Raw genomic sequence first — 17,459 nt, 5'->3', positions numbered from 1 at the left:
ATAAAACAAAACAACGCCAAAAAGAAAAATCGCCATCATACGACCAGTCACGTTCGGATACGGCAGAGACGTACGTGAGCAAGATGGGCGACCGGATAGAATGTTTACGCACTACCTGGAAAGTCCCACTAGGGCATTTTTGCAGTACTTTTTTTTCTCTCTCTCTCTCTCTTTCAAAAGTGCACGTGTTCCAGCAATTTAGCTTTACGCATAGCCGCAAGCGGCATCCCTTTACCGACATCATGACAACCATTGTTCTCACATTCGCAGCCGCGTTTCCGGGTTCCGCGGCGCTGCTCAAGTTCATCAATTCTCGCTGGCTCCGCTACCAAAACAGCGGCGTGCACCCTTTCATCGAGGTGCAAGAGAAGTGCAAGCGAATCGTCGGCCAACGACAGCAGGACACATCGGTAAGGTACTCCTTGCGTTCTTCGAAACCACAAGTATACTGTAGCTTTCCGACATGGGTGCCCCGCAAAATACTGAGAGTATAATTTTACGTGGAATCGCTAACAGCCCTTCAAAAGGTACACAGAAATGCGCAAAGAAGCGCTACTCCATAAGACACGCGCATACCCCCTGTTTCTGCTGTACTACGGCTGCAATTATATGAACATTCCAGGCGAATGTTCGGCATCGGCGTCGCCGTGATGTTTCGTATACCGAGTGTCCCACGTAACTCCCACCAAACATTAAAAATATGCAAATGCCACGTAGCTGGACAGAACCAAGTAATGTGTTTGCCGTCGCTTGGAGATACTCAGATTATGTTTTTTTTTTGCATTCTGCCAAATTACATAGTCTTCATGAATTAATCAACTTCTCAAATATTATAACTAGATGAAAAGTGTCATTGAGAAAATTGTAGAGCACCATGAAAAACTCCTGATAGCAGCTTTGTGTTGCTCAATACGTGCTACATAAAATTGTTTTTCCGAGCGTGAAAGAGCGCGAGAAAGTTTACTTTTATCGACAACAGAGTAAAACCAGCGCTGACAATTGTTGGTCCGTGAATACGGTTACCATCGCTGCCGGATACATTGGTTATACGATTGCACTTTCGGTACATGAATGACCAACCTGGCCCAAAGTACGCACTCTTCATTCGCGCGACAGCTTCGTGGTCAGTCACAGAATCCTGACCTTAGCTGTTATTCAATGCTCGCACTTGTTCGAGGGTAGTACAAAGTTCTGTCCTGTTCTCGTTTGAGGACTTCAATTGCCTCCTTCTTTTTCTTCTCTGCTCTGTTTACTTATTCGTCTGGCTTGAAGTGTGAGAAAAAGGTGACAGAAAGAAGCGGACATAACACACGCAACCCTCCAAGAACAAATTGGTATCGTTTGCTGTGTTAAACACGCTAGCGCAAGCATATAACTCTCGGCTTTTCCTTCCTAATGAATATATATATATATATATATATATATCCCTCCCCTCTTCTCTCTCTCTCTCTCTGCCTTCGTCTCTTCCAGTTCGCTCACATGGCAGAGCGCGAATCAAAGAACAAGCGCAAAGTGCGAATTTAAACGTCATGACTAGCACATTTACATGCCCTCTTATGAACATATAGCGGCCTTATTCCGATAGCTTATTTAAAAAGTAGCCCGCATTAAGTTCCTGCCGCTTTATTGTAGCTCCGTCAAAAGGACCTGCTTCAACTGATGATCGACGCAAAGGAGTCCCGCGTCGACCTCGGTTCCGTCACGTCCACCCAACTGACGGCTGGGGAAGAGAACGAGCAGGAACTGCCGAACAGAACCAACACAACTGCCGGTAAGCGACTAAATTTTCTTTCTTTTTTTTTTTTCCTCGCTATGGTTATCGGGCCAGCAGTCGAACTATAATCTTCACACTGCGATGCCCCGCCTGTAGACCTCTTCGAAAGAGTCCCTGAAAACCGAGATAAAATCGCATGTCGCCCTTTACAAATGTCAATTTAGGCATTTATATCGTCGTGCTTTACCTTAGGCCGGTGACGTTTTACCACCGGATTATGACTGTTGTCAAGTTGGCGTTTGGCGCATGAAGCGCCTACTGCATCTGAAGTTTCTGGAATGCTGTCGACGATTCTATGCTGAACGTCTCTTATCTCGTCACATTGCGCGCGCGACGCTAGCAGCCTTGCACACTCTGGAACGTAAGCGAACACGAGCGATTACTTCGGAATATACCGTGATGCATGCATGAATTATTAGCAGAGGGACTTGCCCGGCGAGTTCGGATTCGACGACGGTGCGCGCCGCTATACATTGGCATTGAGCGTTTCTTGCCTAAGCACAAGTGATCCCAATAAAGAGTTAAAAGGCCAACTGCCGCAATATTTTGGTCCACGTAAAACGCCGATAGTTTGAGAAAGCGTAAACATAGGCAGATGGATATTAAACGTGCCAAGGCTACGCCTTGGTCATTAGAGACACAACAATACAGCGACCCGCAGTAACCATGACATGATTGGTGCTCTTTATAATCTGTGCCGAAATGCGAGCACATCAACGTCTCCTCAATTTGCCTTCAACACAATGCGGCCACACCCGCCGGCAGACGCTCCCGCAACTCCGATCTCAGAGCTGAATAACATAGCGGATGCCTAGTACGTCAGTTTATTATACCATAGTCGCGCGCTGTAATGTTAACACTTTCCGCTGCGTTGCCTTTCATAGCAGGCTGCGCTGCGCCTGAACCCGCGCGTATACGAGACCGATAGCTTCTTGTCTAACACTTTGTTTTATCTCTTTTATGTTCATTTTAAAGTGTCTCTCTAATTTAATGACGCTTCCGACTTAGCGAAGTGGTTATCGGCAACCGGGGTCATCTTTGCATCGAGGTTTGACTTTGACACACATGTCTGCTGCAGAAAGCGCCAATGGCAATGTGTCCGTCTTCAACAAGGCTGTGCTGGACGACGACGACATCACGCAGAACGCCTTCGTGGTTCTAGTGGCGGGGTGAGGCACTTCTTTCGCTGCCACCTAGAATTCGGCGATTTTTTACGTGCCAAACGCCCGATATGATTATGAGACAAGCCATGGTGGGCGACTCGAGATTAATTTTAACCACCTGAGATTCTTTAACGTGCACCAAAATCAAAGTATATGAGCATTTTTGCGTATCACCCCCATCCAAATGCGGCCACCGCACGTTGCTGCCTCAGTAGATGTATGCATGTATGTCATTGTAATTATATATGTAAAACGATTATTGTAACTTGTTTACATCACTGAACGAGGCCATGTTAACGGTGTTCTTGTCGTTTACAAAATTTCTGTTGAATGTATACGGTATTAAAGTGCTTGCCTTCGAAAATAGTTGCTTAATTAAAAAGTATTTTAATGCGCGGTGCGTGTATGCGCAGTTGTAAAACATGTTCCGGTGGCTATTCTTTGAGTGGGTGCTGGGCTTTCTACCAACGAGGGTCGTTGTGTGTACGTCAACATGAACACTTCAATGTTTTGCAATTGCTCAAAAACGATATTTTTGGTGTATGTGAACCTTACAATTACGCTCACTAAACTTGTTTTCTAGTTTGTTTTTTTTTTTTTTTTTTTTGGCTTAAACTCTCTTGGCTCATCGAAAGGGCCAGGGGAGGGGGGCATACAAACAAGATATAGCCGGCGCAAAGCCGACTAAAATAAAATTACGAGGGACATGGTGACCCGCAAGTATATTTGGAAAATTCTGATATAATTTAGGTATAATGCGTCTGCGTGAGCTCTTAATTGACAATTCCGTCTGGTCGTGTTTTACTAATAATATGAGAAATATTATAAAATAATATGAATTGAAAGATATGAAAGGATGAGAAGCAGATGACAGTTCGTCAGAATGGTAATGAGAGAGAGAGAGAGAGAAACGAGAAGGGAAAGGTAGGGAGGTTAACCAAGGACGTGCCCGGTTGGCTACCCTACGCTTGGGGAGAGGGAAAGGGGAAGAATAGATAAGAAGCGAGAATACGAAAAAAAAAACACAAAGAGTCAGTTATTCACACAGTCAGTCGCAGAGGAAGGTCCACTGTCACAAGCGCTCATATAGTCCAGTCTCCTTCAAGAACTGAAGAAGAGCTTTTGTGGCCTTTCGCATGCAGGAATGCGTAAGCCATGGTCCCAGAATCTTTTCCTCTGACAGCACTCTGCTATCTAACATGCTGAGTTGAGTTTGAAGAATCCGTCGTTGAGCGTCAAAAGCTGGGCAATGACACAGAAGGTGCTCTAGCGTCTCATCGCAGCCGCACAAATTGCATGCCGCACTGTTAGTCATTCCTATTAGGAATGAATAGGAATTTGTAAATGCGACGCCCAACCACACGCGACACAGTAAAGTTGCTTCACCACGGGAGAGTCCAGGTGGCAGGCGAAGTCGCAATTTAGGGTCGAGAGAATGCAAGCGTGAGTTGCTGAAACCTGGTGAATTCCATCTTTGAAGTGTGATGTGGCGAGCAAGTGATTGAAGTTGCCGCGCAGCGTCCGTTCTTGAGAGTGGTATAGGCACTCGCTGATGTTTTTGATGAGCCGAGCGAGCAGCTTCATCGGCGCTGTCGTTGCCAACAATTCCGCAGTGGCTCGGCAACCACTGAAATACGATGTCGTGTCCTTTCTCAATCGCATGGTGATGAGCTTGTCTTATTTCGTACACTAGCTGTTCGTGTAACCCGTGACGTAGGGCAAACTGCAGAGTTTGTAGGGCTGCTTTCGAATCGCAGAAAATGGCCCAGCGATTTGGTGGTTGCTGGAGCACGTAATGGATTGCACCTTGAAGAGCCGCAAGTTCTGCTGCTGTCGACGTGGTGTTGTGAGAGTACTTAAATTGCAAAGAGACGGCGTCCGATGGAACCACCACTGCTCCGGTTGAACTGTTGGAATTAGTGGAACCGTCCGTGTAAATATGTATTCGGTCAAGATAAGACTCGTGTAGGCAAAGCAGGGACAACTGCTTCAGGGCTAAGGGTGACAGGTCTGATTTCTTAGCAATCCCAGGAACTGAGAGGCACACGCGAATTTGCCGGAGACACCACAATGCCGATGTTGGGCGTTTTGCAGGCTTGAAGCCAGAAGGTATCGACTCGTGTTGTCTCGTCACAATACTACAGTATGTAGCCTGTGGTCGTCGCGCTGGCAAACTGGCTAAATGGTGGGATGGTAGTCGTGAAAGGTGTCGAATGTGCGCTCTTAGCGTCTCTGCGACGATATGGGTGGTGATCGGATGCTCCTGTGCAATGACAATCGTCGCAGCTGTCGAAGAACATCTCGGGAGGCCAAGACATGTCCGAAGTGCTTGGGCTTGTACGCTCTGTAGTGCAAGGAGATTAGTCTTGCATGTGTTCGACAAGACTGGAAGACTGTAGCGAAGAAATCCGAGAAATAGTGCCGTGTAGAGCTGTAACATAGAGCGCACGGATGGTCCCCACGATTTTCCAGCTATGAACTTAAACATATTCTCAATACAAATGAGTTTTTTCTTCATGTTGGAGACATGGGGACTCCAGGTGAGGTCTCGATCCACAATAACGCCTAAAAACCTGTGAGTTTTCTTATATGCAATTGAGTGGCCCTCGATGCGCACTGGGTAGAAATACATCGGTTTTCGTGTAAATGCCACTAGTGCACATTTTTCCGTAGATATTGTCAGACCTTGTCGGCGAAGGTATGCCACTGTCAGGGTTGCTGCTTTCTGTATTCTAGCGCGCACTTGTGGCCGTGTCACGCCGGACGCCCAGATGCAAATATCATCTGCGTAGAGCGAGACGTTGGCGGTCTGTGGTAGCGTTTCGGTAAGCCCCACTAGAACGAGGTTGAAAAGAGTCGGACTCAACACTCCGCCTTGTGGGACACCACGACTGGAAATATATCTATTTGTCGGGCCATCTTCTGTAAGAACAAACACTGATCTCCTTGAGAGATAGCTCCTAATCCATCTAAAAACGTGGCCTCCAAGTTCTGCAGCCTCAAGAGCTTGGAGAATGACTTCGTGGGTTACGTTGTCGTAGGCACCTTTTACGTCTAAGAAGAGTGCCACAGAGAGACGCTTCATAGCTTTTTGGTGCTGCACGGAGGTCACAAGATCAATGACGTTGTCTATTGAAGACCGTCCACGTCGAAAACCAGCCATAGCATCAGGGTAGATGTTATAGTATTCAAGGTACCACTCCAGACGTGTCAGCAACATCCTCTCCATGACCTTACCGATGCAACTCGCAAGTGCAATCGGTCGGTACGATGTAAGGTCCAGCGGAGACTTTCCAGGCTTCAGTAGAGGCACCAATCGGCTGCACTTCCACTCGTCGAGGACTATGCCGTCATGCCAAGACTTATTGAAGATATCCAGCAAACAGCATTGCGCTGTTGAACCCAAGTGTCTTAAGGCAGCGTAGGTCACCCCATCGGGACCGGGTGATGACGACCGCCTGCACATAGCCAAAGCCGCTTGCATTTCTTCCATAGTAAAAGGCACTTCCATACTTTGATCTCTCGCGACAGGGACGTCATGTAGCGAGAGGTCCATCAGTGGAACGATGTCACCAGTAACCTTTGCACAAAAATCACCAGCGACTTCAAGCTCTGGTCGACTTTGATGTAGAGCGAGTGCTGTGAAGGGACGACGTTGTTGTGGAAGTGATCGAAGACCCTGAAGAGTTCTCCACAAGGGGGATAACGGCTTGCGAGGATCCAGGGAATCGCAGAAGCTCTTCCATCGTCGGTCCTGAAGTTTGTTCATCTCACGCTGAATTTTCTTCTGAATGCGTCGGGCTTCCCTCAAGTCATAAATAGACTTAGTACGCCTATATCGTCTCTCGGCCCGCCGGCGTATCGCACGAAGCCTCTCCAGTTCTTTGTCGAAATCTGTGCGTCTTGTCGATGGTGTATACGTCCGCGTAGAAGCCTGCAGCGCTTGTATGATAATGTCTTCAAGGGGCTCGGGATGTTCCTGTCTGCACTTGTCCTCGATCGAAAGTTGGTATGCTTGCCAGTCAGTCTGTCTTGACAGCATAGGCGAACTAGAACTGTCAAAGCCTCTGACATTAATGTAGGTAGGCATATGGTCACTGCCATGAGTTTCAATGTCTGTGAACCATTGAACTTTAGAATGTAAACTATGAGACACTAATGTCAAGTCCAAGCATCTACTGTAAGTCGCCCCTCGGAGATAAGTCGGACTGCCATCGTTCAAAACTCTCAGTCCATGCTCGGCAGCGAAATCAACTAGACTCGTCCCTCGTTGATTAGTCCTGAAGCTTCCCCAAAGTGGATGATGGGCGTTAAAGTCACCCATGATTATCCAAGGACCTGGAGTTTTCATGAGTATGTCGTTTAGTCTCTGACGATCAAGTCGACGTGATGGTGATAGGTAGGCGCCTATTAGTGTGAAGGAAACCTTCTTCTTTTTGACATGGAGACATACGTAATGATTGTCGTCGTGAGGCTGCACTTTTTGTTGAACATATGTGAGCTCCTATGGCATTGCCTTCGACGTCGGCCTCAAGGAAGCGGAGCAGCCGAGATGATGACATCGCCAGTGACAGCACTGAACTGTATACGGCGAGTAGCGATGACAGCGAGGACGGCTTTGTCCCTATGGCGAAACGCAAGGCGAAGAGGAGAATCCTCGGTGGGTCTTCGCCGGGAAGTACGTCAACCGTGAAGGCCTCCAGTGGTCCGCCGCGCCACACTATATTGTTTGTTCCCGTTGATCCTTCGGCCAACCTGAGGAGCATCAATAGGCAAGTCATCTCGGTACGTCTTGAAGCTCTCGTGCCGAATCAGATAATCGACATTCGAGTTAATCCCCGTAAGAATGTCCTGGCCATAGACGTCGAGCAACCGGCCGCTTTGCATACCTTGCAAACCGTCACGGAGATTGGCGACATCAGAGTCCGCGCTTACATCCCGCAGGACAGAGGCATGACAACGGGCGTCATATATGATATCGACATCTCTATACCGAATACTGACCTTCCTGTCCTGGTCAAGCCAGCTGCTGACACTACGAACATACTGCAAGTTAGCCGAATAGGCAACTCCCGTTGCGTCAAGGTTATCTTCAAAGGCGACTGCCTTCCTTCACATGTGAAGGTTGGTCATTTTCGCCATGTCGTTCGAGCATATATCCCGAGACCTCTTCAATGTCACAAGTGCTTGAGAATGGGCCACGTGAGTGGGGTATGTACCAACAAGCCAACTTGCCCGCGTTGCGCCGAACCCCACACAGCAGAGTCTTGCAAAGCGAGTACCCTGAAATGCAGAAACTGCAATGGAGATCATGATGCCTCATCAAACGACTGTCCACTAATCAAGAAGGAGAAGAGAATATTGAGGCAAATGGTGAAGGACGGCTCGTCACGAAAGGAAGCGATAACGACTGTTAAAAGACGACGTTCCCGTCGACGCGGCGCACTTCCAAGAAAGAAAAAAGTACTGTTTTGCCCCCAGAGCGCTCCTTCACGCCACCGCCACCCCCGCCACCGCCAAGCACCCTACACCTACATGGTCATAAGAATACCGAAGCTCAGCAAAAATCTGAAGCTGCTTGGCCTGCTCTACCCCAGGCACACTTCTCAGAGGATCGACAGCATCGACTACCGCCGAGCGCTAATTCGGCAGCAGATAATCAAGCTGCCCAAGATGTCCAAGTCGTTGCTGTTCTGAGGTCCCTGGTGAGTGTTATCCGCTCCCTTCTGAATACCCTGCAAACACCATCCGCTAAATGCGCACTGCAAGTCCTGGACTCCCTTGAACCAGTACTTGCAGGTCTACAGTAACAAGATGGCTTGCCATCCACAACCACTGCGACCTTTCCGGGAACAAGTCAAGTGCGCTTCCATACTTCAATGGAATGCCAGAGGTCTGCAGTCACGGATGTCAGAATTTCGGCACTATGTTTTTGAGAACAAGTTCCCGATTATCATCATTTGTGAACCCCATTTTTCAAGAACAATTCGACTGTCGGGTTACGAGTCATTTGTTTCTTCATCATGTGTTGAACGAAGTCAAGTTGTTGTGTATATTCGCAAGGAGCTCATGGTAATGAGAGTGCTGGTCATGCTTGTGTGGCTTAAGCTTGATCGTGATCTTGGCGTTGTGGCTTCTGACAGTAAGAAGGGACTGGACTGTCGCCTGGAAGTGTAGGTGACGCAAAACAAAGAACAAAGAAATACAATACGAGAGAAATGATAAATATGCTGAAAAGTAACGAAAAGTGATGGTGAAGAAGTATACGAGTATATGGGCAAGTGATGTAATAGCGAAGTAATATTAGAGGAGAGATGAGAGTAAAGCAGAAGAGGGATATGAAAGTGGTGAACAGACAGTGAAAGGCGAGACAACAGGGAGTTCTTAACTCAGAAGACAGGAGATATTCCCCACTATCATTTGCCTACAGGGATCTTTTGGGGATAAAAAGCCCTTTTAGAGGAAGATCAGAAGGAAAAGGAAGTTGAAAAGGCAATTGGAAGCAGAAAAAGATCGATAAGTATAGGGATAAAATGTTTTAGCGAGAAAACGATGAAGAGATCCCGGATGTTTAAAAGGGTGATGGTTTTTCATGAGATCGTTTGTGTGTTGTGATAGGCCTATCGAGAAGCGCTCTCTTCCTACAATCAAGTATGAGTTATTTGTAATGCGAAGGTGTTATGGGTCTATATTAATGGTGGAATCGAACAGTTGCGTGGCGATGGACTGAGTGAGAGGGCAGAAATTAAAGAAATGTAAAATGTGCTCACAAGGCGAACTACCAGTGCAGTTGTTTTAGCGCTGAAATGGAATCGATGTAGGTAAAACGGGAAGCCGGCCGTCTGCAGTTAGGGTCTCCGAGGCGGGAAGAAATAGGGTATTGAATACGGGCTATTTATTCATTTAAATAGTTCAGTGTCTGTATTTTCGGGGGTCGAGGCGGAGATCCAGTCACTTTTGATCTAGCAAATAACTGCGAGTGGATGCTACTACCGGGCGAATACCATTGGCGTAATGTGCCGGTAATTGAGGCCGATGCCGCAGCGATATCTGCCAATTTGTTGCCACGTATGTTCTTTTTTTTTTATGACCAGTAAAATAAACGAGATTAACCGTGCGTGTTGTGGGGGAGAAATGTCAAGTTTGTTTGAATGCGCGTATAGTAGCGCGCGTGGTTGTAAGTCGGGTGAGTATCTTGCGTAAGGAAAGGTAATCAGTGTATATATGCACAGAGGTGTTATGACATGTTCTTTTATAGGGGCCCTGAATCACTTCTTATCGAAGTGGAGAAAGACATTTGAAGTGAAAATAGGCTATTTCAGAAATAATTTGCCGCAAAAAAGTACTTCAATGTGTTCAGCAGAAGTGGAGTTATTGGCAATCAAACACAGCAACCACTGTGCTCCCGTTCCTTCTTCAATGCCTTGCACTGCGAAGGTTACGGTGGAGTGCGGCGTGGCCACAACGCTCCGCATTCTCAATGTCACCCTTGGCGCGCAGTTCAAATTTCATTTTTGGATGTTAACGTAGACGCCAAGACTTCCGATTTCGGCGACTACGATGCGCTCAACGTAAGCCAAACGCGGTTGGCCTCAGCGGGCCGCAGTGCGCTTCGCCAGTAGACTCGTGACGGCACCCCGCGGCGGCCGTGGTATCTAGCGCTACGTTGCCGACCGGAGCTACCAATAGCAGCCACGTATGGGGATCCGCTTTATTACGAAATAAAGCGTCTAGAAGAGAGTGAGGAGCAGGCTTCTGTTTGAAAAGAGAGCGTTTGAGAGAAAGGTGACTTCGGGCTCCACTTGCGAGCTCCACGTACCGCGTACGACAGCAAAACTTGGCTGAGATGTTCACAGCAGCGTATGCTACCCGCGAACTGTGTTAATTCACCAAGCCCGAGGGGTCATTCAGGGCCCCTTTAATCAGCAGTGATTAAAGTAATCCGATAACGCGATTGTCTGAGTGCTATATGCATTAATTGCACCTTGCAGTTTAAATTTGTATCCATGTGTTACGAAACCGATCTGATCGGTAACTACGAAAGCTGCTCCAACAGAGAGCGATGTGTACGAACCCTCCGCGAATATATATATAAGTCGGGTTGGTTAGTTGTAGCGTGGGCTTGTGCTGTGCGTTTCTCGAATGAAAATCGGAGATTTAACTATGGATGTGTAAAACCAGGGATCAAGAAGGAACAACGTTCAGAGAATGAGCGACAACATCCAGAATAGTTCCGATACGCTTAGGCACGCCTTGCACCAAGCGATCAATGCTTAATGTAAAACGATCACCGGGAAAATATTTTTTAATGCGTGCCTGTCAATATGGCAGGTAAACACAATTAGTTACTTAAACTGTGCGGCACAAAAGTTCGCAGCCGTCTCCGGCGTTCATTGCGCGTGATCCACTTCGATCAACGCAAGATTCTAATCTTTTTTATTATTGTAGCACTTGTTTTATCGGCAATCATTGTTTGTTCGAGTTTTCTCATTTTACGTTTAAAGCGATAGTGGTGCTGCCGACAATGCCGTAGAATTAAGGAGAGCGCACTGTCACCGCTGGGCCGAGCGTGTCTCTCTTGCAATCAAGAGGAGTGGCTTTTACGCATACCTTGGATGCTTTGGCACGCAAGATGGCGCGGATCTACGCGCAACTCTTCTTCCCCAAGTGGAGCATATGTACAGTGACTCAAGTGCGGTCGATGCTCGTGCGTTCGGATTTTTTAAAAAATTCCAAGGATTTACACAATGCACGCTTGAGCGCCTTCTCGGCGCACCAAACAGGGAAAGCGAGGCCCACTGAAACGACCTAATCTCTGAAAAAAAATGGAAAGAAAGTAGGGAAATAAATTGTCCTCGCTTCTTGCTCAAAATGTTCCGATTCCTTTGCCACTGAAATTTCTGCATGCTGACCACGCAGGTTCGAGACCACGAGCAACACTATGTCGCTCGTAACTCACATGCTCGTGCACTACCCGGAAGTGCAGGAGAAGATGAGGGAAGAGCTGTTCTCAGTCCTAGCATCTGACGTACGTATAGACTGATTCACACGAATCAAGTTGTTGCTGTTCTTCTGCTTCTTCTTTGTTCGTAGTCGAGAGGAAAGGTGGGAGAAACGCGTACATGGCAGGTTTCTCCCCTTTTCATCGGGTGGGCCGCATCAGTCATAGACTAATAACATCATAACAAGAATACTGTAATATGTAACTCACTTTTCTAAGCCACCGCGAATCAACCACGTCATTTATCGATTCCCGCCGCCGCACTGATATAAATTTATGGGAAGCGCGCATCATAGCTGGTCATAGCAGCAGATGTATCGATAGCGCAATTTATGCTCCGGATCGTTGTTTTGAGTAAACGAATTTCCAATTCAAAGTTGAATATATGAACTAATTAAGCGAGTTCACATACGCAATAAACGGCAAATTGGTTGTTAACGTTCTAAATAAGTTAAAATTGAAAGTTATGATCGGCGGCCACGCGGGGAGTGTGCTTTTCTCGGTGCCAGTGCCGTTCATACAGCGCCTTCAACGAAATTACACACTTACTGTGTATGTTCTTCTACTTTATTTAGGTAGCGTGCCTTCATTTACATTATGCCTAACTTCCATAAAACAAAACTACCGCAGCCAGTTCAACTATGTACAATCGACCAAAAAAAGTTTACGGACCACGGGATCTCAGAAAACGCTAAATATCCGAGCAGCCTTTAAAAGTAGCCCGTAAAACCGTACATCACAATGTTGTTCGCATATACCTGTAGAGACTGGAAATGAGAATACCAGGCTGCGTGTTGAGGCTGCGGAGATATTCAGCTTTTTGTCAGATCCCTTTGTCCGTAAACTTTCTTTTTTTGTCGATAGTACATAAAGCTTGTGACTCCGACGATATTTGGCACTTATACTTTACTATAGTTGATACTCTTTAAACAATGCTTTAGGGTATTTCGATGCACGCTTTCAGTGGAGCTTAGAAGCAAAATGGCCTCTGTCGAAACGGGAAGATTTTAGATTTTCCAGGCACAGAATATTTCTAGATTAATTTCCTTTCAAAGTACCGCTGCGATGGTCTACTAGAGGCACAGTACCGATTAAGTTATGGCTCCGAATTGTGAGCGCTATTAATTTTTTTAATCGCTTCTGTTCCGCCAGGAACCCATAACGTACAACACCATCCAGAAACTCACCTACATGAACTGCGTCATTCAAGAGACGATAAGGATGTACCCGCCCGCATTTGCGTGAGTATGAAATGTTGACACAAATCTCAATAATGCCATATTCACCGGACAAAAAAAAAGAAGAATGAAACAATTCATGTACAGTTTCATAAAAATGTGATAATGCGCTTTGCGTCCCCCGGGAGCTCAGAAACCTCGCACTTATAAAGGAAGGCGCTTTGTGAAGTTTTGGAGCAGCTACTACGTATAGTTTCGTTTTCCAATTGCTGTCGTTCTTGATGCAAACACGCCATTCCAGTACTGACATTGAAGTAAAAACCACCTAATCGAAGTGTTCAAATTCTATTTTACAAAATTTATCATTATTCTGCTCAGTATTTTGACATTTGTCATCAAAGTGGCCAAATTATATTTTACAAAATTTATCATTATTCTGCTCTCAGTATTTTGCCATTTTTGCACGCGAGCTCCCTGTTGGTTTAGCATTCTGCATGTTGACCTGTTTACAGCAGGATGACCCCACTTGGCAGAGCAAAAAGAAATGACTGTGGCTTAACCCAGTTAATTATGTCTGGGTGTGCGTAGCGAGAGGTATTGTTTAGCTTCGTTCTCTCTACGGTTACATCTTTATCGTTTATATTCGTACGTCTGAGTGTTTAGGTTTGGTTGTTACCTCTCGTTAAGTTATGGCTACGTTAAACACTAGACTTTTTTAAAGTGTAACGCATTTATTTTGAAAGTGTTCATCTTGTTGCTTCTCAATTGCCACAAAGACGGCCACAAAGGTGGTGGCTGAGGCGGGAGGATAAGGGGTTGTCGTCCAGTGACTTGAACACGTTGCGGGTGCTATCCTCATATGAATCCACTCGCCCGGCCACTTCGTACTTACGACGCTTCTCGAGGCATGCGGCTCGTTTTTCCTCCGTCTCCTTGACTCGCTGCCTCCTCTTGGTTTCGTTCCGACGACGAAGCCTGGCTTCTTTCAGTCTCTCCGACTCACTTTCCATATCTGCCGACGAAGCCCACCGAGCCGCCCCTTCTATATATACGATGCAACGCCGGATCCTCCTCTGTTGCAACGCGGTTTCACCGGCTCCTCCTCCTCCGACGTCTTGCCAGATGCAAGCGGCGAATGCTTGTAACTGCGGCGGCGGCGGCGCGTCGCCGCGCTGTGGTAACTCGAGCAGACGACGCCAGATGGCGCGGCGAGCGGCGCTGCCTGCTGCGGCGGTTGCTAGGCAACGGCTCAGCTCGCGGTGCGGCCACCAGCCACAGCGAAACGGCGAGAATGCGGTCAGTGTAGCTCTCGCTACAAAACAATAAGACATACGTCTTAAACAAGTCTAACCGGCGCGGCGCGTCAAAACGTGAACTAAGACACGTGACAATTCATCTCAATTATTTATTTTAAAATATGGTTCGCTCCAACAACTCAGTGCCTAAAATTCGTATCCCTAAACTGTTTCAGAACACGAGTAAGCATATCGATCATTTCATTAGGAGTGGCAGAAAACTCGCCACACGTTACTGATCAGCAGCCACCTTGTGCTTCATAGCAATGTCGATAGCTCTTGGGATGTTATTTGTTTCCCACAAGATGTACCTATGGAAGAGTGCGCCGTGTATCCTCTACAAAGCTTCTAAACATAAATAATCGCAAAAGTTAGGATTGCAACGCCGAATGGTCACTTTAGAAGCAACAAAACGCGAATAATATGCCGAAGCAAAGTGTGGAAGTTTCAAGCTCGTAAAGGCCACTGGTGCAATGCACATCAGCAAAGCAGATCTCCCACGAAAATTGCAAGATTTCTGTCATTGATACGTCAACTTGCAAATCTTGTAAAAGGCACACGAAACACGAGTGACTCCTTTCTCTGAGAGACTGAGCAACTGATCCATAGCCGGTGAATAAAACTGGCGGCAACGCCCTGGTGTCAATTAAATAGCTGCATGGCGGACTCAACACTTTCTTCTGAAGCAGCCATTGTTATGTCCGTGACTCTAAGTGACGAGCTGCATCATACCATAGGGTAGCAAACTGGACAAAGTCTGGTTAATCTCCCTGCCTTTCCTTCCTCCCTTTTCTCTCTCTCTCTCTGCATCATACTCGTGTCAATCCAGGTTCGTGACTCGGGAGGCCGTGGTGAACAAAGAGTACGGCAAGATTCGCATCCCCGCCGGTACGGCGGTCATGGCAGCCGTTGAGTACATTCACAGGGATCCACGACACTGGGAAAACCCGGACAAGTTCGATCCTGACAGGTAAGAAGATAACCTGTGGGCTGTGGTGTCAAGACCTTAGCAGTCGTGTTTCCGGGCGCGAGACAATAAATTAGCGCTGAAAATATTCGCAGTTTTGTCTTATGTCCGAAGCAAACGTAGCGGTATAGCATTCGTAAGATATGGCGTATATCCACAGCAGGGAATCGGCCGAGGACAATAGTAGAACTTTCTACATAACTTTTGCGTAAATAAGGCTGTATAGCTTATTTAAGTATTTTTACTCGAATCCTTCAACAAAAACTGTCCATTTAGTACCTCAGCAGTGTTTCGCCTGGTGCGTCGATCTTATGCGCGCCAGCATTCCTTTGAAAGCGTCTTCTCATGGAGACGTCTTGCTTTACCTGACGTGTACAGTAGTATCTCGGTAAATAGAAATCAATTAAACGGTATTTGCCAGTTAAACAGAACAGGAGCCTCTGTATTAGTTGGCTTGTTATTTATGATAATGCAAAAAATAGTTTCGTTATTCGTAAGCAAATTTTCTGGAGTTCGCTGTAAAGGGAACCGCAGAACCACGCTTAAAGTATGTTTTTCGGAAAAGACCAAGAGCTCTCTCTCTTCATGTTTTTTTTCCAACATCTATTCTCTATGCAGAAATACATCCTTAAAGAGCGGTGGCAGAGACTTAAGCAATCAAGAGTTTTGTAGATTTTAATGCATAGCATGTGCAGACCGGGCAGCTTCGCGGGACCGCCACTAGCTCTATAAAAAATTAACTATGGGTTTTTACGTGTCAAAACCACGATATGATTATGAGGTACGCCGTAATGGAGGACTCAAGATTGTTTTTGTCAAAAACTGGGGTTCTTTAACGTGCACCCAATGTACGGTACACGGGCGTTCTCAAATTTCACTCCCATCGAAATGCGGCCGCCGCGGCCGGGACATGATCCCGCGCCTCCGGGTTTGCCATCACAACGCCAAAACACTCTACGCCCCCACGGCTGGTGCCACTCGCCCCATAGACTGCCGGAATAAGAGCGACCGAAATTTCGGACGCCTTACAGCAATCCGTTCGATAATTTGGACTCAACTAGATCGACCTCGTGCTAATTCAGCCACCGAGTCGAGCAGTAAGAGCAGCAGTTTTTGATTTGATGCATCGCCCGGTGCCTCCTTGAAATCAAAACTATCAAAGCCAAGTCAATAGAAGTTGCCGGCCGCCTCCAAACCATGGGACAAACTAGCTCTTACGTTCACTTATGAACGCCTAACATTTCTAACTGTGTTAAGACAGTGTATGACATACTGACATACTGATACTCAGCATATACTGATACTGACATACTGACATACTCAGCATATGACATAGGCAGTGTATGACAGTGTATGAATTCTGCACCCTTGCACATATTTCTCAGTAAACGGAACTCCTGTTAATCGGAACATCTTTCTCCGGTCCCTTAAGGTTCCGTTCAACGAGATGCTATTGCACATTGTATTCCATTGTTGTCATGACAGTGACCTATATGGCGACGCTGCTAACGCATCTCGAATGTCCACATGGTTGAAATTGCTAGAAAACATAAAGACAGCAGCCTGCATTCATTCTATATTGGCCAAGGCGAGATTTAATGAAAGCCATATTATAGCACTGCACGAGCCGTGTTTTTCGGCTCGAGCCTCGCACTTATACAAGTTCACCCGCCCAAAGTGAGACCCGAAAACATTTCACCTATACACGACCCAGCCCGCCCAGCCACAAATAAGGCCCGGCTGAGGCCCGGACGTGCTGTCGAGAGCAAGGTGTTTCAAATAGCAAAAAATCACAGGGTCTATTGTGGTATCCCAAAGACGACCTGAAGGCGAAAGCCTAAGTGCCGGTGCATTAAAGACGGACACATGACGTACACATCCCCCTTAATTCACCTAGTCCATCCCTCTTAATTCACTTACTCAACCTCTTTATTCGCTTACTCATCCTCTTAATTCCATTAGTCTAACTCCCTTGGTCATCCCTCTTAATTAGCTGAGTCATACTCTTAAATCGCTTATTCATCAATCTTAATTCAATTCTTTTAACTCGCGTCAGTCATCCACTTAATTCGCTTAGTCAT

The 17,459-nt window shown here is 46.6% G+C and overlaps 1 protein-coding gene across 1 annotated transcript in view; it reads left to right on the top strand.

Annotated features, from left to right (window-relative positions):
* LOC119461578 (thromboxane-A synthase-like) overlaps positions 1 to 17,459 on the top strand; it is a 34,834-nt gene that overhangs the window by 13,532 nt on the left and 3,843 nt on the right. The window contains 6 exon segments of the mRNA XM_037722934.2: positions 271 to 410; positions 1,633 to 1,771; positions 2,853 to 2,943; positions 11,857 to 11,965; positions 13,091 to 13,179; positions 15,241 to 15,381. Of these exon segments, the coding sequence (XP_037578862.1) occupies positions 271 to 410; positions 1,633 to 1,771; positions 2,853 to 2,943; positions 11,857 to 11,965; positions 13,091 to 13,179; positions 15,241 to 15,381 (709 nt within the window).

The sequence above is a fragment of the Dermacentor silvarum genome, chromosome 8 (assembly GCF_013339745.2).
Source record: "Dermacentor silvarum isolate Dsil-2018 chromosome 8, BIME_Dsil_1.4, whole genome shotgun sequence".
Classification (NCBI taxonomy): Eukaryota; Metazoa; Arthropoda; class Arachnida; order Ixodida; family Ixodidae; genus Dermacentor; species Dermacentor silvarum.
This window is presented reverse-complemented; position numbering and strand designations above follow the sequence as displayed.